Source organism: Salvelinus namaycush, chromosome 5 (assembly GCF_016432855.1).
Source record: "Salvelinus namaycush isolate Seneca chromosome 5, SaNama_1.0, whole genome shotgun sequence".
NCBI lineage: Eukaryota > Metazoa > Chordata > Actinopteri > Salmoniformes > Salmonidae > Salvelinus > Salvelinus namaycush.
In genome coordinates, this window is record NC_052311.1 from 63,828,348 (window position 1) to 63,851,265 (window position 22,918).

General features: G+C 43.3%; 2 protein-coding genes across 2 annotated transcripts; one reads left to right on the forward strand and one right to left on the reverse strand.

Moving 5' to 3' along the window:
* The first annotated feature begins 1,833 nt into the window (after positions 1–1,833).
* LOC120048699 (polyhomeotic-like protein 1) lies at positions 1,834–11,400 on the forward strand. The gene is made up of 15 exons (XM_038994857.1): positions 1,834–2,000; positions 2,619–2,740; positions 3,356–3,469; positions 5,002–5,067; positions 5,192–5,335; positions 5,422–5,586; positions 5,719–5,800; positions 5,936–6,663; positions 6,842–6,983; positions 7,188–7,366; positions 7,508–7,574; positions 8,213–8,300; positions 8,463–8,634; positions 9,780–10,020; positions 10,432–11,400. The coding sequence occupies exons 2-15, from the start codon at positions 2,624–2,626 to the stop codon at positions 10,581–10,583; spliced, it is 2,457 nt and encodes an 818-aa protein (XP_038850785.1). The 5' UTR covers positions 1,834–2,000; positions 2,619–2,623; the 3' UTR covers positions 10,584–11,400.
* A 4,291-nt stretch (positions 11,401–15,691) lies between these two features.
* On the reverse strand, positions 15,692–22,411 carry LOC120047251 (tyrosine-protein kinase STYK1-like). Its single transcript, XM_038992781.1, has 9 exons — positions 22,357–22,411; positions 22,046–22,231; positions 21,383–21,754; positions 20,630–20,811; positions 20,426–20,506; positions 17,669–17,877; positions 17,537–17,577; positions 17,267–17,363; positions 15,692–16,139 (listed from the first exon to the last, which is right to left on the reverse strand). The coding sequence occupies exons 1-9, from the start codon at positions 22,409–22,411 to the stop codon at positions 15,947–15,949; spliced, it is 1,416 nt and encodes a 471-aa protein (XP_038848709.1). The 3' UTR covers positions 15,692–15,946.
* Between the last annotated feature and the right edge of the window lie 507 nt (positions 22,412–22,918).

Consider the following 22,918-nt stretch of genomic DNA (forward strand, 5'->3'; position numbering starts at 1 on the left):
GTGGACCAAGGCGCAGCGTGAGAGAAATACATCTTCCTTTTATTAGACGAAGACGTAACACGAAACGAAACACTCTTACAAAATTAACAAAACAATAAACGACCGTGAAGCTATAAACGAAAGTGCACACACAAGCTACTAACGTTCAACATAGACAATTACCCACGAAAGCCTACTGTCTATGGCTGCCTTAAATATGGCTCCCAATCAGAGACAATGAATGACAGCTGTCTCTGATTGAGAACCATTCAGGCAACCATAGACTTGCCTAGACAACTATACTAAACCCAACCCCATACACTCAACAAAACCCCCTATACAATACAAACACCCTAAACTAGACAAAACACACAAACATCCCATGTCACACCCTGACCTAACTAAACTAATAAAGAAAATCAATATAACAGAGGCCAGGGTGTGACAGATATAGACCAGACGCTTTGGAAAAGGATTGTATCACATTGATCGATATGGGAATTTGGTTAGCATCTTTCAGAAAAAGTGTAGTATCGTCAGCCAGCTGGCTTATAATAATTTCTTTACCAGCTATGGAAATACCTTGTACAGGACTATTATTTAAAGAATTTGTAAGAAGTTGGGTGATCAATAAAAACAGGTACGGAGAGATAGGACAACCTTGCCTAATTCCTCTCTTTAACTCAAATCTAGGTGAGGTGCCATATTTCAATTTGATAGAGCTGTTACCATTTGTATAGAGTGTCTTAATAGCCTTACAGAAAAAATCCCCAAAGCCAAGTCTCTCAAGGGAGTGGAAGAGGAACTGATGCTCTACTATGTCAAATGCTTTATAAAAATCTAAAAATAATATGAAGCTATCCTCAGTTATTAGGTCTGAGTAATCAAGTATGTCTAATACTAGTCTGATATTGTTAGAAATATGTCTGTTCCTCATAAAGCCAGACTGAGTTTCATCAATGATTGCATCCAGGACTTCTTTAATTCTTTTTGCAAGTGGTAAGCCTAATATCTTATAGTTATTATTAAGAAGACAAATTGGACGCCAGTTATCGATGAGCAGCACTTATTTTTTAGGCTTAGGTATCTGTGTTATTAACCCCTGACTCATTGTAGGAGGGAGAACATTGTTTTTAATACTCTCTAAAAAGACTTCAAATAGGAAGGGAGCTACTTGTTCAGAAAATAATTTGTAAAATTCTGATGTAATTCCATCAACACCTGGTGATTTATTGTTCTTTAGATGTTTGACAGACTCTATAATCTCTTAAATTTTGATGGGTTCATCACACTGTTTAGATTATATATCACTGATAGAGTGAACATTATTCAGTGAGTCCAAAACATATCTGTGGATTCCTGACAGTACTAGAGCTATACAATTTTCTGTAAAAATTGCTACATGTAGCGATTAATTTTGGGTCATCTGTAATAACACCATCAATGTTTAACTTAAGGATAGTGTTATTTGTAGAGTGAAATTTCTCAAGTCTAAAGAAATAGGATGAATTCTGTTCTCCCTCCTCAATCAATTTTTTCCTAGATCTAATAAAGGCTCCTTCTGCTTTTAATCTATATATATTATCCAGTTAATTTTGTAACTCAATCAGTCCCATCTTCTCCTCCCTGAGAGGCCTGCTGGGGACCTCTGAGTAAGGGACGTTATCTTAATGATCACCTTTTCCTCCTCAGCTCTTCTGGTCTTAGCAAGATTACTACCACATTTTCTAAGGTATTTGGACACCTAAAATTTAAAGAGCTCGCAGTTCTTGCAATAATTGGATTGGCCTACTGTTGTGTCTCTGATGCATCTCAATGACGTAATTTTTGGCGCCGGAAAGGAACGGTAAAGAAAGAGAAGGGGCGGGATTTTTCTCATCTGCCTCATCGTTGTTTGCTTCACACAATAATCTGAAAAACATCACCAAAGATTCCTTCCAAAAGCAAATGCGTTAAAACGTTTACGGATAAAAGCTGGATTTTATATTAAAAAAGTAAAAATAAAGGTCCAGGAGATTGAGGTAAGAGAAAGATTTCACAAAGTCTTGCGGTTAACTTATCTATCTCTAGCTTAATAGCTAGCTATGCTAACGTTAGCCATATGCACTGTTGCTGCAATGATCTCGCCTAGTTTTTGTTCGAATTCAACATTGCCAGTCATTGAAAGTAAATCATATAGCTAGCTGATATCAAAACGCAATTGGCTGTCCTTCATTTTGAATGTCTATTTTAACGTTTTAAACGTTTGGAAGAGCACACTTCTTGTCCGTCCTTGTTCCCTTCTGGCTGCATCCCTCTCGGTCATCGATCATGTTGTTGACAGCCAGCCGGCCTCCTACCGCTAATGACAATTTCACCCATTGCATTCGCCAGCTAAGAATAGCAACTGCAAAAACATACAGCAATATATAGCTTTAGCAGTTATGGCCAGTTAATTTATAGACTAGATTAGAACGTGATAACTAGGTAGGGGTCTATTGAGGTCAAATGTGTGATACTGAGAATATAGATTTCTAGGTAATACAATTACTTTGCAATTGTTATGGTATATATTTTCATATAAGAAAGAAAAAAATAATGATTTGACAGTACTGTAAGAAATTTGTGCATGATTTGATTGACATTTGTGTTTTGTGCAGAGAGCATGGATGCAGGTGATGACCAGAACACGGGCTCTACCAATGGGAATGCTTCGTCTGCTGGGAACACCCGCCCTCCCCAGATAGCCCACATGTCTCTGTATGAGAGGCAAGCTGTGCAGGTGAATTTATTTTAAAAAGCCTGCTGCGTGAATCATTATCTTTGATAATAGGGCGACTGTCTGCACTGAATGTGGGGCGGCAGGGTAGCCTAGTGGTTAGAGCGTTGGGCTAGTAACCGAAAGGTTGCAAGTTCAAATCCTCGAGCTGACAAGGTACAAATCTGTCGTTCTGCCCCTGAACAAGGCAGTTAACCCACTGTTCCTAGGCTGTCATTGAAAATAAGAATGTGTTCTTAACTGACTTGCCTAGTTAAATAAAGGTAAACAATGGTGAACAACTAGCCTTGCCTAGGAATGGCCAGTCAAGAAGACCATGTGCATACTGGAGGGTTGCTGGTAACAAATCCTAGATGCCATTGCCTGCAGTTATGCCCTGGAGCAAGGCACTTAAGCCCCCACAACAACAGCTCCCCGGGCGCCCAGTGTCGCAGCCCCCCGCACCTCTCCAAAAAATACATGTGTGTCTTTCGTAGTGGTTGGGTTAAAAGCGGAAGTCAAATTTCCCTTGGACCTTGTGTGTATTTGAACAATGAAGTGATGTTAATCTTAATCAATATGATGTTGATCTTAATGAATATGATGTTGAGGATGATGGTGGTGATTTGTACTCTCTAGGCCCTTCAGGCGCTGCAGAGACAGCCGAACGCAGCCCAGTACTTCCAGCAGCTCATGCTGCAGCAGCAAATCAACAGTGCCCAGCAGCTTCACAACCTGGCTGCCGTGCAACAGGTAATAATAACACAATAATAACGGGTAGCACAACAGCTAATAACACAATGAAAGGTCACAGAACAGGTAATAACACACTAACAGGTAACACAACAGATAATAACACAATAACAGGTAGCACAACAGTTAATAACAAAATGAAAGGTAATAGAACAGGTAATAACACAATAACGTAACAGAACAGATAATAACACAATAATATGTAACACAATAGGTAATAACACAATAACAGGTAGCACAACAGTTAGTAACACAATGAAAGGTCACAGAACAGGTAATAACACAATAATAACGTAACAGAACAGGTAATAACACAATAACTTAACACAACAGGTAATAACACAATAACCGGTAGCACAACAGTTAATAACACTATTATACAGCCACCACTAACATTGAGTGGCTGCTGCCAACATACTGACTCAACTCCAGCCACTTTTTAACAATGGAAAAAATTTATGGAAAAATGTATCACTAGCCACTTTAAACAATGCCACTTCATATAATGTTTACATACCCTACATTACTCATTTCATATGTATATACTGTACTCTATACCATCTACTGCATCTTGCCATCTTGAGGTAATACATGAATCACTAGCCACTTTAAACAATGCCACTTTTATATGTTTACATACCCTACATTACTCATCTCATATGAATATACTGTACTCGATACCATCTACTACATCTTGCCTATGCCGTTCTGTACCATCACTCATTCATATATTTTTATGTACATATTCTTAATTTCTTTACACTTGTGTGTATAAGGTAGTTGTTGTGAAATTGATAGGTTAGATTACTCGTTGGATATTACTGCATTGTCGGAACTAGAAGCACAAGCATTTCGCTACACTCGCATTAACATCTGCTAACCATGTGTATGTGACAAATAAAATTAGATTTGATTTATACCATGGCATTGTTGAATACTTGTTTCTGATGGGCTTGAATGGCATTCTAGAGCATGCATTATTTCCCTATAACACACAGTAGAATTCAATGGCTGTAGTTCGTTCTTGCATGTTCTGTTTGAGCTGCTTTTGAAAGCAAAAGTTGAATTGAAAGCATTGGTATTGTTGAATTCGATGTTCATAGTAGCAAGCTAGGTATGACGTTTTGGTTAGCTAAACTAGCAAGTCTGTTTGTTTACTAAGACAACTGTAGCTATCTAGTAAACTTGCTAGCTACTTCAGTGGATGTTGAACACATTTCTACCGGCAAATGAACACATGTCTAGCAGTAAATGTGTTAAATTATAGCCATGGTATAAAAGGGATAATCAGCTCAGGATTTTGCGTTCTCTGGAAAATAATGCAACCCCGTGGAAGGTCACTTCCACTTCGCTAGCGCATCGTGGAACACACCTTCCACGTCATTCATTATTTTCCATAGAACACATCACCCGTCGTTAGTTATCCCTTACATAACAGGTAATAACACTAAGCAGAGGAATGCACTGCACTGTCACAACGTTCAAAGTTTTTACTTTCTCTTGACCTCTTTCATTTTGTGTTTCTCTTTCAGGCCACCCTCGCTGCTAGTCGCCAGTCCAACTCTCCCAACCACAGTGTGTCCCAAGCAACCACCACTGTAAGTTTCACAGTCAATATTTCAACTAAAATATGGCAAGCGTTGTTATCCTTAATTGCAGTTTCTTAGCTTTCTTTGAGATTCCTCACATATGGCAGCGTCAACATTTTCCCTCTTGTCACAGGTCAATCTGAGCACTGCCTCTGGGGGAGGGACCATGACCAATACCCGCCCCCTCGGCCCTGCCACATCAGTGACATCATCAGCTCTCAGCCAATCAGTGCTGCTGGGTGGGAACTCAGCTGGACAGGGCCAGATGTACCTGAGAGTGAGTTGAACGAGGGGAATACTTTTTTTTGTCAATTGAGAAGGAGCCTCTTTATATTCAATAACCTCTGACCTATGAGCCCACAGGTCAACCGCTCCCTCAGGGCACCCCTCGCAGCCTCCCAGCTCATCTTCATGCCTGGTGGCACAGCAACGGCTGCTGTAGCGACAGTTGCACAGCAACAGCCTCAGCAACAACAGCAGCAACAGGAAGTCCATCCCACCTCCAATGCCCAATCCGACAATGACCAGGTAGTAACCACTTCCTGTTGTGAGAAGCGATTTTTTTTCAGTCAACATTTGTCTGCAATTAAGATTTTGCACAGATAATATTGTTTCTAATTGTTTGCCTTATTTTCTCTCTCCCTCTACTTACTCTCTCAGGTGCAGAACCTGGCTCTACACTGTATCTCCACTCCCAGAGTGGCCGCAGTGAAGACTGAATTTCCAGACAGGAGAGACGCAGGTGAAAGGACTTATCTTTGCCTCCAATATGCAGACACAATTCTTTATCAATTTGTGTGCCACTAGGATGCAAAGAACTGTCTGTCTCTCATTCCAACTTTAAACATGCTTTAAACTCTCTCTCTCCCTCTATCAGCCAACTATTCTTTTAGTCAACAACAACAACAGCATCCTCAGCAGCAACAGCAGCAGTTCTCTCAGAACACCCAGCAGCAGATACAACCCCAGCAGCAACAGCAACAAATGGCCAACAAACTGACTAGCTACACTCATCCCACTGCTCTCCCCAGTATAAATGTCAAGACTGGAAACCAGCTGAATATGGCCCCAGCCGCTGCCACCTCAGTTCCCGCCTCCTCCTCCCCCTCTCTCACGCTCCCTCTCTCCCAGCTCCTCCTCTCCCCCTCAGGCCTTTGTCAGGCCCGGGCGGTAACCACGGTTACCCCTGCTGCCACGGTAACGCACATCCTAGTCCCCACCTCCAACGTTCCTACTTCCTCCCAGGGCTACCCCATAGGTTCAGTCGCCCCCAAAACTAACGTCAACACCCAGACCTTGGTGGTGCAGCCACTGCAGCAGTCCAACACTAACATGGACAAGGTGAGCCACAGCTCTGGCCCTGTGCACATACAGCCCAAAACCTCACAGGGTCACCGCTTACCTGTCCAGCTGCCCCCACGCCACCCTCCACCTATCCTCCCGGCCCCACCCAACACGGGGGGCCATCACCCGCCCCATGTCCCAGTCCAGCTGGTGGGAGCCAGGCAGGGCTCAGTAGGAAACTCCCAGGCTTTGGCACAGGCCCGAAGCTGCTGCCCCCAGGACAACGGCACCGCTATAGCCTCTACTGGAGGGAACACCACGGTAACCCTCTTAGAAACTAAAAGAGTTGGGATGTGTGTGTGTGTGTGTGTGTGTGTGTGTGTGTGTGTGTGTGTGTGTGTGTGTGTGTGTGTGTGTGTGTGTGTGTGTGTGTGTGTGTGTGTGTGTGTGTGTGTGTGTGTGTGTGTTAATCAAAACTTGTCTCTTCCTGTTGCATCAGGCAAAGCCTGCCATTGGCTCACTGAAGAGGAAGTCGGAAACTGATGCAACCAATGAGATGGCAGTCGAACTTTCCCAACTTTGCTGTCCACCAATGAGAGATTCTGCCCCTCCTCTATCTCCTGCCCCCACGTTGGACTCAGGTAAGATGTCTGAAGACATAATGTATGTTCTTGTTTAGTTGAATCCTATCTAAGGTTGGCGATTAATGATACAAGGATTTAAGGTTAAATTGTAAAACTTAGATTCATGTTTGTTTTTTGAATGAATAGTGTAAAAACTCTGACATTTCACCCACACTCTTTTCTACCCTGGTTCCCTCACTTCCTCTCTCTCCTTTTCTCCAGCTCCTAAAGTGGTGCCAGCCTTCTCCTCACCCCCCACCCTGTCTCTGCCTCTGCCCCTGTCTCGGGGGGTGGGGGGTCAGGGAGACAGAGCCCCTCTGCCCCAGGCAGTGGTCAAACCTCAGGTCCTCACCCACCTCATAGAGGGTTTTGTCATCCAGGAGGGAGCTGAGCCTTTCCCTGTGAGTTCACATACCTGGCTAGCACCTAGCTACCTGCTTACCATGGATCAGGAGAGGAGATGTGGTTTTGCTTGCACAGAACTTTGCTTTAGGGCCAGAACATATCCTTCTCTAACATCCAAACTTGACATTGATTGACAGGTGACTGGGCCAGTGAAGGAGCCTCTAGCCATGGGTGTTCAACAGGCTGACAATGGAGGCCCTGCAGGTTAGTGGGTGGTATATCTTCTACCTTCCTTAAAGAATACACTCCATACCAGCTGACTGATGCACCAGCCTTTATTTTGATTTGATTCTGCCTCTAATCCAGTTGCCTGGGAGATGTTGCAGTACTATAGCTTGATTTTGCCTCTGATCCAGTTGTCTGTGAGATGTTGCAGTACTATAGCTTGATTCTGCCTCTGATCCAGTTGTCTGTGAGATGTTGCAGTACTATAGCTTGATTCTGCCTCTGATCCAGTTGTCTGTGAGATGTTGCAGTACTATAGCTTGATTCTGCCTCTGATCCAGTTGTCTGTGAGATGTTGCAGTACTATAGCTTGATTCTGCCTCTGATCCAGTTGTCTGGGAGATGTTGCAGTACTATAGCTTGATTCTGCCTCTAATCCAGTTGTCTGTGAGATGTTGCAGTACTATAGCTTGATTCTGTACAGTAGTTGTCATCCCTAGCATAGGAGGCTGGTGGGAGGAGCTATAAGAGAACGGAATCATTGTAATGTGTTTGACAACTTTCCATTTATTCCATTCCAGCCATTACAATGAGCCCGTCCTCCTATAGCTCCTCCCACCAGCCTCCTCTGACCCCTAGTCATCTCTGTACTAACAGTCTGACTCTCTCCTCACCAGTGTTGAAGTGTGAGTACTGTGAGAGCTTGGCTCCAGCTAGCCAGTTCAGGGGCTCCAAGAGGTTCTGCTCCAAGACCTGTGCTAAGAGGTACCCTAGCCACCTCACCTGTCTTCTCACTATATCACACACCTCTCTGACCAGAACAGATCTACACTTTAAAGTCAGCACTGTTGACATCACATTTTTGTCCTGGGTGCAGCCAACAGTATTGACTCCTTGTTATTACCTGCTTTGTCCACTCTCCTCCAGATACAATGTGAGCTGCAGTCACCACTTCCAGGTCAGTAGGGGGCGAGCTTCTGCACGGCCGCCTGGTCCTCCCGTTCCCCCAGACAGCATCGTCAGACGCAGGGGTCCTCGCAGGAGTAGCTCGGAGATCGCCTGCGCTAAAATAGCCGGCAGACATTTGCCTGTCAAGGAGGTAAAGGGGATGTTTCTGATCCATGAAAGAGTCAATGCAATAGAAATGTTGTCGTTGTTTACTCTCCTCCTGTTTCAAGTTTGAATGTCACATACACAAGTACAGTGAAATTAATTTCTAACCAGCTCTAACCCACCCAACACTGCAGTAATCAATAACAATGTAATACTAAAAATAACAAGGTAGAACTGAAACACACCAGATAGAAGAACACGATAAAGTAAGTAAGCATACTATACTGAACAAAAATATAAACGCAACATGTAAAGTGTTGGTCCCATGTTTCATGAGCTGAAATAAAAGATCCCAGAAACTTTCCATACCCTCAAAAAGCTTATTTCTCTCAATTTTTTTGCACACATTTGTTTATATTCCTGTTAGTGAGCATTTCTCCTTTGCCAAGATAATCCATCCACCTGACAGGTGTGGCATGTCAAGAAGCTGATTAAACAGCATGATCATTACACAGGTGCACTTTGTGCTGGGGACAATAAAAGGCCACTCTAAAATGTTCCGTTTTGTCACACAACACAATAGATGTCACAAGTTTTGAGGGAGCATGCAATCGGCATGCTGATTGCAGAAATGTCCACCAGAACTGTTTCCAGATAATTTCATATTCATTTCTCTACCATAAACCACCTCCAACTTTGTTTTAGAGAATTTGGCAGTACGTCCAACCGGCCTCACAACCGCAGACCACATGGTGTCGTGTGGGCGAGCGGTTAGCTGATGTCAACATTGTGAACAGTGCCCCATGGTGGGGTTATGGTATGGGCAGGCATAAGCTACGGACAATAAACACAATTGCATTTTATTGATGGCAATTTGAATTCACAAAAATACAGTGACGAGATCCTGAGGCCATTTTTTTTTTTTGCTATCTGTGACCAAAAGATGCATATCTGTACTCCCAGTAGGGAAATCCATAGATTAGGGCCTAATGAAGTTATTTCAATTGACTGATTTCCTCATATGAACTGTAACTCAGTAAAATCAATGAAATTGTTGCATGTTGCGTTTATAGTTTTCTTCAGTGTGTATGTATAATATACATACATACAAACATACAGGGTCAGTTCCAGTACCATATTTAAACTGCAGGCCTACATGTATGACGCTCTTCTCTCTATGATTGGCTGTAGTGTCGTTCTGAGTCCAGTCGCTCGGAGGATGTGTCCAGCTGTGACGGAGAGGAGGAGGAGGAAGATTCCCCATCACTTTCCCCTAGCTCCTCCCTCTCCTACCCTAGGCCCGCCCACTGTGATCCCCATTTGGACGACTCCGCTCAAGGCAGCCTCCCATTGGACGAGGCCAACTTCCTGTCTGGGAGCCCCGCCCATTGGGGTGTGGAGGAGGTCTGCAGGTTCATCTCTTCACTACAAGGTCAGTACTCATTCATTAACAGTCAATGAAGTAAACAATGCATAAAGAGTCTTCATAGGGGAATCTGTAAAAATGGAACCCATGGCCAACTGGTCAATTAGAACAGGGTTTCCCAAACTCGATCCTGGGGGCACGTTTTGGGTTTTTCCCTAGCACTACACAGCTGATTCAAATAATTAATGCTTGATGATGAGTTGCTTATTTGAATCAGCTTCGTAGTGCTTGGGCAAAAACCTAAATGTGCATCCAGGGGGGCCCCAGGACCCAGTTTAGGTAACCCTGAATTAGATCAAAGAAACCAAGAGTTCTGGTTTGCCCATAACCCATGCCAAAGTGTATTTTAGGTTGATGTTCATTCCTAGTGAGCAGTCCCTTTTCATAGCGTATTCACTCTCTCTCCTCCCCTCCCAGGTTGTGAGGAGCTGGCTGCCCAGTTCCTGTCCCAGGAGATTGACGGACAGGCCCTGCTGCTACTCAGAGAAGAACACCTCATCTCCACCATGAACATCAAACTAGGACCCGCCCTCAAGATCTGTGCCTTCATCAACAGCCTACGAGACTGACGGGGGAAGGAGGGAGGGAGGAGGAAGAGGGGTTCCAATGAACTTCAAACTGGGACCCACACTAAAGACTTGTATTAGTGACATTCAAGCCTGAGACCAAGACTGAAAGGGAGGGGGAAATAGGGGTTGATTTTTATCATAAACATCAATCATTTTAGAGACTAGATGAAGAGAAGGGGGTTAAATATAGGTAAGAGGGGAAATAATTAGAATATGCTTTGACTTTCCTGGACATTGAATGTGCAAAAAATCTGTTAGTTATGAGTGAGAGGTGAGCATGAGCATCTGATAGTCTGTCTTTAGAGTTCATGTTTGTGAGGTAAACTGACAAAGCATGGGTGAGTTCATGTATTTGTGTGTCTGTCAGTAGAAACATATACATACTCATGTGACACTACAAACGTGGTCACCTACAGTAACCGTGGCTAGCTAGCTAGGACAGTTCAAGTTGCCTTTTTCTACATTTCAACGGTGCTATAACCATAGTGTTATTATTGAAAATGGTCCATTTCACTTTTCTTTTTACAAAGTGGATTTGTAATGTTAATGTAGATGCCAGGCTCTAATCAAGTGTATGAAAGGACATTAAAGAGCTTAAACATCATTTTTTTATTTCACCAGATATGACTCTTTTATAGCTTTGATCTTTTGTACTACAATCAAAGTTATTATTTTGGTGTGGAAGGACATTTTTCATGGAGGGGATGTAGTGAGTATTAGTAACTGACTGAACTACCTGAATATGGGTATTTGTCCTGAGAGGGGAGATACTCTGTGTATGCAGTACTACCAATAAACACCTGTTACTGGAACTATGCTCAGAGTGTTGTTTGTATATGGCTGCTACAGACTCTCAGGGCTATTTGACTCTGGTCCTGGAGGGCTGAAACACTTCTGGTTTTTGTTTCTACTTGGTAGTTAATTGCACTCACCTGGTGTCCCAGGTCTGAACCAGTCCCTTATTAGGAGAGGATGAAAACTAGAAATATTTCAGCCCTCCGGGACTGGAATTACACTGAACTAAAATACAAATGCAACATGTAAAATCTTGGTCCCATGTTTCATGAGCTGAAATAAAAGATCCCAGAAATGTTCAATACGCACAAAAAGCTTATTTCTCTCAAATTGTGTACACACATTTTTTTACATCCCTATTAGTGAGCATTTCTCCTTTGCCAAGATAATCCATCCACCTGACAGGTGTGGCACATCAAGAAGCTGATTAAACAGCATGATCGTTACACAGGTTTGCCTTGTGCTGGCAAAACTCCAAAAGGTGCAGTTTTGTCACACAACAAAATGCCACAGACATCTCAAGTTTTGAAGGGAGTATGCAATTGGCATGCTGACTGCAGGAATGTCCACCAGAGCTGTTAGCAAATAATATGTTAATTGCTTTGCCATAAACAGCCTCCAATGTCGCTTTAGAGAATTTGTCAGTACGTCCAACCGGCCTCACAGCCATAGTCCATGTGTAATGGCATTGTGTGGGTGAGCAGTTTGCTAATGTCAACATTGTGAACAGACTGTTCCATGGTGGCGGTGGGGTTATGGTATGAGCAGGCATAAACTATGGACAAAGAACACAATTGCATTTTATCGATTGGCAATTTGAATGCACAAAAATACAGCAATAAGATCCTGAGGCCCACTGTGAGGCCCATTTTTGAAAAGGTATTTGTAACCAATAAATGCATATCTGTATTCCCTGTCAATTGACATCCATAAATTAGGGCCTAATGAATTTATTTAAATTGACTGATTTCCTCATATGAACTGTTTCTGTTCAGTATAACTAGCCCTGACTCTATAGTGGCATTTTAATGACTTGTAGGGTTCTCACTGCGCAATGATACAATCATTCAAGGCCAAACTCCTGTAACACCTGGCTTGTAGAAAAGCATTAAGTAGAAGTAGAAAAAAATTACAAGAGAATTCAAAAGACAAAAACATTTGGGAGCCACTGGCACAGAGTACTCCTGACCAATTCAGATGAGAAAAAGCATCAGTGTGAACGGTTTTAATTGACATTGGTAAACTTCTACATTGATTCACATTGTGGAGTGTGTGCAAATAATGTGAGTTCAGTTTGTGCTTATTTACAGTAGAACATCAACCACTGAACTCTGACCTTCCATATAGCTTGTACCAAATGTCCCACTCAGGCCATTTACCATAGAACAAACATTTTCACAGTTCCGGTCTGCTTAAGGGGTGGCACCATGGCATTAGCAGCTGGGTCTGGTCTTCTTAATTTCATTGACTGTTTATGAACCAGAAAAAAGGAGTGAGTGAGATTTTGCTTCCTCTTCCGGGAGGTTTCATGATCACATGACCTGACCAGAACAAACTGGAGGCGCAACCAGGGTCCCGAGTTTTTCCTGTTCACCTTACGTGGTCAGGAGAATTAAACTCTGGCCCTACTTATGAGACAGACGTATTTAAATCTAGAATCATTAGTTGCTACATACATTTTTGGACTTAAAATGATAAATGACGTGTAACAAAACAACTTATAAACACCTTATAAATCTCTAATGAAGCCTGGTGTCTGCACCCATGTGTTCTTTTAGTCCCTCAAATTACAACAAAAATAATGATTTCTAGTCATATATTATTACTGCTATTACACAATCATTTTGAAGACAAGATTTGTAAACCTTAATAAACAGCAGGGATGGGCAACTCCAGTCCTCGGGAGCCGGAGTGGTGTCACACTTTTCCCCATCCCTAGCAAACACAGGTGATTCAACTAAATGCATTCTAAACTGAAGATCATGATTAGTTGATTATTGGAGTCAGGTACGTTAGCTGGGGCTAGGACACAAGTGTGGCACCAATCAGGCCCCTGAGGACTGGAGTTGCCCATCCCTGATATACAGTATATACACTACCGTTCAAAAGTTTGGGGTCACTTAGAAATGTCCTTGTTTTTTAAAGAAAAGCATTTTTTTTTGTCCATTAAAATAACATCAAATTGATCAGAAATACAGTGTAGACATTGTTAATATTGTAAATGACTATTGTAGCTAGAAACGGATGATTTCTAGTGGAATATCTATACAGGCATACAGAGGCCCATTATCAGCAACCATCCCTCCTGTGTTCCAATGGCACGTTGTGTTAGCTAATCCAAGTTGATCATTTTAAAAGGCTAATTGATCATTAGAAAACCCTTTTGCAATTATGTTAGCACAGCTGAAAACTGTTGTTCTGATTAAAGAAGCAATACAACTGGCCTTCTTTAGACTAGTTGAGTATCTGGAGCATCAGCATTTGTGGGTTCGATTATAGGCTCAAAATGTCCAGAAAAAAATAACTTTCTTCTGAAACTCGTCAGTCTATTCTTGTTCTGAGAAATGAAGGCTATTCCATGCGAGAAATTGCCAAGAAACTGAAGATCTCATACAATGCTGTGTACTATTCCCTTCACAGAACAGCACAAACTGGCTCTAACCAGAATAGAAAGAAGAGTGGGAGGCCCCGGTGCACAACTGAGCAAGAGGACAAGTACATTAGAGTGTCTAGTTTGAGAAACAAACGCACCACAAGTCCTCAACTGGCAGCTTCATTAAATAGTACCCGCAAAACACCAGTCTCAATGTCAACAGTGAAGAGGAGACTCCGGGATGCTGGCCTTCTAGGCAGAGTTGCAAAGAAAAAGCCATATCTCAGACTGGCCAATAAAAGTTTAAGATGTGCAAAAGAATACTGGACAGAGGAAGATTGGAAAAAAGTGACAGCCGAATCTAAGTTTGAGGTGTTCGGATCACAAAGAAGAACATTCGTGAGATGCAGAAAAAATTTAAAGATGCTGGAGGAGTGCTTGATGCCATCTGTCAAGAATGGTGGATGCAATGTGATGGTCTGGGGGTGCTTTGATGGTGGTAAAGTGGGAGATTTGTACAGGGTAAAAGGGATCTTGAAGAAGGAAGACTATCCCTCCATTTTGCAACGCCATGCCATACCCTGTGGACGGCGGTTAATTGGAGCCAATTTCCTCCTACAACAGGACAATGACCCAAAGACCCTCCAAACTATGCAATAACTATTTAGGGATGAAGCAGTCAGCTGGTATTCTGTCTATAATGGAGTGGCCAGCATAGTCACCGGATCGCATTGAGCTGTTGTGGGAGCAGCTTGACCGTATGGTACATAAGAAGTGCCCATCAAGCCAATCCAAGTTGTGGGAGGTGCTTCAGGGAACATGGGGTAAAATCTCTTCAGATTGCCTCAACAAATTGACAACTAGAATGCCAAAGGTCTGCAAGGCTGTAATTGCTGCAAATTAAGGATTCTTTGACGAAAGCAAAGTTTGAAGGACACAACTACCTGGCCTGATGACTCCTTGCTGTCCCCAGTCCACCTGGTCATGCTGCTGCTCCAGTTTCAACTGTTCTGCTATGGAACCCTGACCTGTTCACCGGACCTGCTACCTTGTCCCAGACCTGCTGTTTTCAACTCTCTAGAGGCAGCAGGAGCGGTAGAGATACTCTGAATGATCGGCTATGAAAAGCCAACTGACATCTACTCCTGATGTGCTGACCTGTTGCACCCTCTACAACCACTGTGATTATTATTATCTGACCCTGCTGGTCATCTACGAACATTTGAACATCTTGGCCATGTTCTGTTATAATCTCCACCCGGCACAGCCAGAAGAGGACTGGCCACCCCTCATAGCCTGGTTCCTCTCTAGGTTTCTTCCTAGGTTCTGGCCTTTCTGGGGAGTTTTTCCTAGCCACCATGCTTCTACACCTGCAGTGCTTGCTGTTTGGGGTTTTAGGCTGGATTTCTGTACAGCACTTTGTGACATAAGCTGATGTAAGAAGGGCTTCATAAATACATTTTAAAATCATTAAAAAAGTATTATTATTTATAACCTTGTCAACGTCTTGACTATAATTCCTATTCATTTTGCAACTCATTTTATGTATGTTTTCATGGAAAACAAGGACGTTTCTTCGTGACCCCAAACTTTTGAACAGTAGTGTACATCAGTGGACCCTGCTGAGGAGAGGACGGCTCATAATAATGGCTAGAATGGAGTGGAAGGGCTGGAATTGAGTGAATGGAATGGTATCCAACACATGAAATTGATACCATTCCATTACCTCCATTCTGGCCATTATTATGAGCCGTCCTCCCCTCAGCAGCCTCTACTGGTATACACAATCAACTACAAACTGAGGTTGACTCAACGATTGTGTCTGTTCAACTATACCTATCTTAAGTCTATGGTACAAAGACATGAATAAGGGCAGAAGGAAATTAATATTCTGGAATGAATGGAGGCAAACATATATAAACATCCACCGTCGTCCCTCAGCATAGTGCATTTCGTTGGCCGGCACAGCCGCCACTCAGAAAACAGTGTAGCTGTTGGACTCTCCATATCCAGCCTCTTGCAGGTACTGCTCGATGTTGATTGGCTCAGGCACCTTGAGGACTTTGTCGTTGGCACTCTTCTCTCCTGACTGGAGCTTGCGGTCGACCTCAGCCAATGTGGCGCGATCCTGCTCCTTCCATTGGCAGCAGGCCTTTATGATGGAGTACCTGTGAGAAGGGTGGGCGTGGTTAAGGGGGAATAGAGGTATATCTCAGTCATAAAGACAGAGGATAGAGGACATTGTATCTGTCTGTCCCATTATGGCGTCTGTGAGAGCATGGGCATGAACTCGTTCATTTTCTTCTTCTACTACTTCTATGAGTTGGTAAACAAACTGAAAGGGTGCATACTGCCACCTGGAGCGTGTTGTTTGAACAGGTATAAAGCCAAGGTTTGGGATTTACTGCCACCTGCAGTTATGGAATGTTTGCTCACAAGCACAGGTGAAAGTATAATTAATTTCTTCCTGGTACGGGACCTCCTATAAGCGCGTGCATAAATAATTTTATGTGCTTAATCATTACTTACATATAGAATCCCTATTCATTTAATAGGATCTCTGTGGGCCTAGTCGTAAAAATGTGTCAATTAACTTTTACAATGTATTACCTTTTATTGTGGCATAAACACAACCAGTCATGATGTTTTCCTCTGATTGTCAAACAATCACTTCAAAGGGCTCCTTTACTAGGCTATCTATGCACGTGAATCTGTTACACAAAACACCACAAAGTGTAATGACATAAGGCAAGAACTTATGCGTCCACTGCTGTCTGTTCTCATCTCGGTGTCGGACACTCATCTTTGCCTTGCCAAATTCTTGTGTTCTCGTCGAACCACATCACATTTTGGCTATACCACCCGTTTTCAAGTCAGTTCGCTAATTTTTCATGCCTCTGACATTCGGTAATGATAAAAAGAGGTGGAAGAGCCTACATTTTTCTTACATTTTGTTTGAATTATTGCGATATGCTCATTCGTGTTTTACCGGTACGGTGTACCCCAACTATTTATTTTGCCAGGACGCCGTACCGCCTTACCCTGCTCATAAGTATATTTCATTGGCCGATCCCTCCTGATCACCTGGATGGAATTATGTGACCCTTCCTTAACCCATAGGAAGTCCCACCCAGTTGACTACTTCAAAATGGTGAAATTCCTCAATGGTGCTGCCCATACTAAAACAGGCTTTTAGGAACTAGAGTCCTCTATCTATCTCTTTGATCTCAGTCTAAAGAAGCTCCCTCTCCTGGCAATAACACAGTAATAATAGTGCTGTATAATGGATAGTTACAGTGAGTTGGAGCAGTTGGCTGGCTTTCTCAGTGTTTTCCCTCTCTGGTGAAACTGTAGAAGCTCGTTGACGGAGATATCTGAAAACGGAGCATCACCTGAAAGAGGGAGAAAGAGAGAAAGAGGGGAGAGAAGGAAAGGTTAATGACACAAATTAGAGATTGTAGCTCAGAGAAAGAGATTATATCAGAATGAATAAGAGTGGTTGTTATGTGTATCATTGGCCAAAAGGGGCACTCAAAGTCAGAAGAATAGATTTCATGTAACTCACCCAAGGTCGCCATTTCAAACAACAAGATGCCAAATGACCAGCTAGTGAGAGAAAGACAAACATGTATCAGTGTATTTTGCATATCTTGAAAATTGATTGAAATGTCAGCATAGACTAAGTAGAGTAACTCACACGTCACTGCTATGATTGGCAGGCCTCCTAGCCAATAGCTCGGGGGCCTGCCATTTCTTCATGCCAGGAACTTCAGTCTGAGTAGCTCCCTGGGTATTCCTGGTGTAGACCCCGCCCAGTCCCCACAGCTTGGCCGTCAGCTCCCGGCTGACCAATACGCTGTGAGCACGGACGTTGCCATGAAGAAGGTCTCGGCTGTGGAGGAACTCCTGATTGGATGACAGGGGATAACGTGAGGTCAAAGGTCAGAGGTTAAAGCTCTGGGACAGTGTCATATCTCAACATTTGTCAATTATTCCCTTTCATTCAATTAGTCTCTAAAGTCCACAGTGACTTTGTCCTCTTGTTTCCTTTCCCTCTTCTGTACAGAACACACAGGACAGGTGCAGTACACTGACATACAGGAAACCTACCATGGTACATAATACACAGGACAGGTGCAGTACACTGACATACAGGAAACCTACCATGGTACATAATACACAGGACAGGTGCAGTACACTGACATACAGGAAACCTACCATGGTACATAATACACAGGACAGGTGCAGTACATGGACATACAGGAAACCTACCATGGTACATAATACACAGGACAGGTGCAGTACACTGACATACAGGAAACCTACCATGGTACATAATACACAGGACAGGTGCAGTACACTGACATACAGGAAACCTACCATGGTACATAATACACAGGACAGGTGCAGTACACTGACATACAGGAAACCTACCATGGTACATAATACACAGGACAGGTGCAGTACACTGACATACAGGAAACCTACCATGGTACATAATACACAGGACAGGTGCAGTACATGGACATACAGGAAACCTACCATGGTACATAATACACAGGACAGGTGCAGTACACTGACATACAGGAAACCTACCATGGTACATAATACACAGGACAGGTGCAGTACACTGACATACAGGAAACCTACCATGGTACATAATACACAGGACAGGTGCAGTACACTGACATACAGGAAACCTACCATGGTACATAATACACAGGACAGGTGCAGTACACTGACATACAGGAAACCTACCATGGTACATAATACCTGTGTATTATGTACCATGGTAGGTTTCCTGTATGTCAGTGTACTGCACCTGACATACAGGTAGGTTTCCTGACATACAGGAAACCTACCATGGCATTCAGCTGACCAAATCAATGCAGAGAAGGAAAATACATAAGCAGAGGAAGCCACTGTGGAAAATACATAAGCACAGGAAGCCACTGTGGAAAATACAAAAGCACAGGAAGCCACTGTGGAAATTACATAAGCGCAGAAAACCGTGGAAAATACATAAGCACAGGAAGCCACTGTGGAAATTACATAAGCACAGGAAACCACTGTGGAAAATACATAAGCGCAGAAAACCGTGGAAAATACATAAGCACAGGAAGCCACTGTGGAAAATACATAAGTACAGGAAGCCACTGTGGAAATTACATAAGCACAGGAAACCACTGTGGAAAATACATAAGCGCAGAAAACCGTGGAAAATACATAAGCACAGGAAGCCACTGTGGAAAATACATAAGCACAGGAAGCCACTGTGGAAATTACATAAGCACAGGAAGCCACTGTGGAAAATACATAAGCACAGGAAGCCACTGTGGAAAATACATAAGCACAGGAAACCACTGTGGAAAATACATAAGCACAGGAAACCACTGTGGAAAATACATAAGCACAGGAAGCCACTGTGTAAAATACATAAGCACAGGAAACCACTGTGGAAAATACATAAGCACAGGAAACCACTGTGGAAAATACATAAGCACAGGAAGCCACTGTGTAAAATACATAAGCACAGGAAACCACTGTGGAAAATACATAAGCACAGGAAGCCACTGTGGAAAATACATAAGCACAGGAAACCACTGTGGAAAATACATAAGCACAGGAAACCACTGTGGAAAATACATAAGCACAGGAAGCCACTGTGTAAAATACATAAGCACAGGAAGCCACTGTGTAAAATACATAAGCACAGGAAACCACTGTGGAAAATACATAAGCACAGGAAACCACTGTGGAAAATACATAAGCACAGGAAACCACTGTGGAAAATACATAAGCACAGGAAACCACTATGGACTTTTGAGACACAGCACACACATCTTTCAAGATCCTTTCTGATCCTAATTATGGAAAAGCAAACAAGGTAAAGAGATGTTAGTAGTAGACAATGAGGAGGTCAGGATGGGGCATGTTCATGGTTTGAACATGGGGCATGTTCATGGTTTGATGGTTTGAACATGGGGCATGTTCATGGTTTGATGGTTTGAACATGGGGCATGTTCATGGTTTGATGGTTTGAACATGGGGCAGGTTCATGGTTTGATGGTTTGAACATGGGGCAGGTTCATGGTTTGATGATGGGGGATGTTCATGGTTTGAACATGGGGCAGGTTCATGGTTTGATGATGGGGGATGTTCATGCTTTGAACATGGGGCAGGTTCATGGTTTGATGATGGGGGATGTTCATGGTTTGAACATGGGGCAGGTTCATGGTTTGATGATGGGGGATGTTCATGGTTTGATGATGGGGGATGTTCATGGTTTGAACATGGGGCATGTTCATGGTTTGATGATGGGGGATGTTCATGGTTTGAACATGGGGCATGTTCATGGTTTGATGGTTTGAACATGGGGCAGGTTCATGGTTTAAACATGTTGATTTCTGTGGCAGAAACACATTAAGCCAACATATTACCATAGTCTACTCACCAGAGCAGAGGCTACCTGTTTGGCCATGGTAAATATACGTCTCTCTGTGATCTCACATGGAGGGTCCCCGCCCACACCATCCTGACATAACACACAAAGAGAATCAATTTATACCCCAAAACATCCTTATAACAAACAGCTCCTAATTTTACTATAAATAATGGGCTAGTAGAGACAATGTCTCATGGGTATTGTGGTTCCTACCTGTCTGCACCGCCACAGGAAGCTGAGCAAATCTCTGTTCTCTAGCTCCTCAACAACAGTAACTAGGGGCACACGCAGAGAAACCACGCCCAGGAGCTCCGGCAGGAAGGGGTGTGGCCCCAGCTGGGACAAGAAGGAAGCAAAGCCCAGGAAGTTGTGCCTCTCTGTGGCGCTCGCAGAGTCTGAGGGAGAGTAGGAGGAGAGGAAGATTAAATTACCTGCCAACATGCTGTGTGAAAACGGCCTTCCAAAGCCTTTGATAATCAACTGCTATGGCTGAACATATTTTGTCTGTATCTCAAAGCCTTGAAGCAGATTTGCTGTACCAGTTGATAATTACATTTCTGAAAGGGAGGTCAGAGAAACAGGTTGTAGAGAGACCAGTTTTACAAAGTAAACAGTTGCTGTAATTATGGTGGTGATTGTATAACAATCCACAAGCACCAGCCACACCTATTGAAACTAGGGAAGAAACTGCCTAATGACGCTGAGCCCCCATTCAATGGCAGGGGAAAGGCTCTTTACAGTGGCTGTTTCCTCACTTTTTGACCATGTTGGAAAATATTGAAGTAACATGCTTTGACCACAAATTCTACTTTACACTGATGTCAACCCTAACTTTAACCCTTACCCTAACCCTAAGTAGTTCTGACTATATTACCACTTTGGTATGCTAATACACTGCTTATAAGCCATTATTTAAATAGCTTGTTTCAGTAGTAGCTGTTTTTCATCTCCTCCCACTCCTCTCACCGTTGAGCACTCGGAGCACAGCGTTCCTGTTGTCCATGCGGGCCCTGTAGAGGGAGACAGCCTTGTCAGAGCGCAGGGAGAAGGCTGCGGGCAGCGAGGCCACTAGGTTGAAGGACTCTGGCAGCCTCTGGCGAGGCAGCTCCCTGGGCTGGACCATAGGGGTGAAGGAAGGTGTCAACGCCTGGGGCAGGGGGCTGGACGGGGAGGATGTGGTAAAGGTCTTGGGTGGGGGGATAGGGGAGAGAGAGGGAGTCCTCACAGAGAAGGAGAGACAGTTTGAGGAGGGGTGGGAGTGAGTTGGGGAGAAGGTAGAGTAGGAGGGGGCATCGAGAGCAATAGTCTCATGTTCCAGGGGGTTGATACCCAGGGGAGCTACAGAATGGGAGGGAAGGATGAATAGAGAGAGAAGGAGGGGAAGGACAGAGAGGGAAGAGAGAGGAAGAGGTTATTGCCTGAAGTTTAGAAGTAGATAGCTACATTATAATAACAGGTTTGATTCTGTTCATTACTAGCCTGCGCAAATAGAATAAGAGCCTATGTTGTTGACATAGACAGAAACATACACACTCATTACCTCAAATTACCTACAGTATTTCACTATGAAAACAGTCTTTCAAAGTCACATCCTTGAACACAAATATACACACATACACACACACTCACCATCAATGCCGTGCAGTTGTCTCCTGGAGCGCTGTGATCTGGACGTGGCCACAGTGTTCTGTGGTCGGATGCGGTCCACCTTCTCAGGACAGTACCGTAGCAGGATGATGAAGACCAGCATGACCAGGAAGCTAGCCAATAGGAGGATGGGCACGATGATCACTTCTTGCTCGTACACACTGATATCTGAGGAACAGACGTGAGCATTAAGACAACGAAGAGAGATAACTGTGCGTGTGTGTGTGTGTGTGTGTGTGTGCGCGCGCATGGTGTGTGTGTGTGCACGTGGTGTGTGTGTGTGTAACACTTACTACAGATGGTGTCTCCCGGTTTACAGCGGGAGTCTGCTTCTGACATTGAAGACATTCTAACAACAAAGCAAGGCAAAGTGGGTAAAACATGAGGCCTTGTAGGTTACAACATTGTACAGTACAGGTCAAAAGTTTAAACACCTACTCATTCAAGGGTTTTTCTTTATTTGACTATTTTCTACATTGTAGAATAATAGTGAAGACATCAAAACAATTAAATAAAACAAAAAAAGTGTTAAACAAATCAAAATATATTTTAGATTTGAGATTCTTCAAAGTAGCCACCCTTTGCCTTGATGACAGCTTTGCACACCCTTGGCATTCACTCAACCAGCTTCAAGAACAACAGTCCATCATCACTTTAAGACATGAAGGTCAGTCAATCCAGAAAAGATCAAGAACTTTGAAAGTTTCTTCAAGCTCACTGGTCACCATAGCAGCACCCACCCGTAGCAAGCGCTCCAGCAGGTATATCTCACTGGTCACCCCCAAAGCCAATTCTTCCTTTGGCCGCCTCTCCTTCCAGTTCTCTGCTGCCAATGACTGGAACGAACTGCAAAAA

Excerpts from the sequence above, each read along its gene's own strand:
- LOC120048699 (XM_038994857.1), top strand. The coding sequence starts at position 2,624 with ATGGATGCAGGTGATGACCAGAACACGGGCTCTACCAATGGGAATGCT. Across the intron at positions 3,470-5,001 it reads ACCTGGCTGCCGTGCAACAG|GCCACCCTCGCTGCTAGTCG; the intron begins GTAATAATAACA and ends TTTCTCTTTCAG. Across the intron at positions 10,021-10,431 it reads GTTCATCTCTTCACTACAAG|GTTGTGAGGAGCTGGCTGCC; the intron begins GTCAGTACTCAT and ends CTCCCCTCCCAG.
- LOC120047251 (XM_038992781.1), bottom strand. The coding sequence starts at position 22,411 with ATGTCTTCAATGTCAGAAGCAGACTCCCGCTGTAAACCGGGAGACACC. Across the intron at positions 21,755-22,045 it reads ACAACTGCACGGCATTGATG|CTCCCCTGGGTATCAACCCC; the intron begins GTGAGTGTGTGT and ends CCCATTCTGTAG. Across the intron at positions 17,578-17,668 it reads GCCAATCATAGCAGTGACGT|CTGGTCATTTGGCATCTTGT; the intron begins GTGAGTTACTCT and ends TTCTCTCACTAG.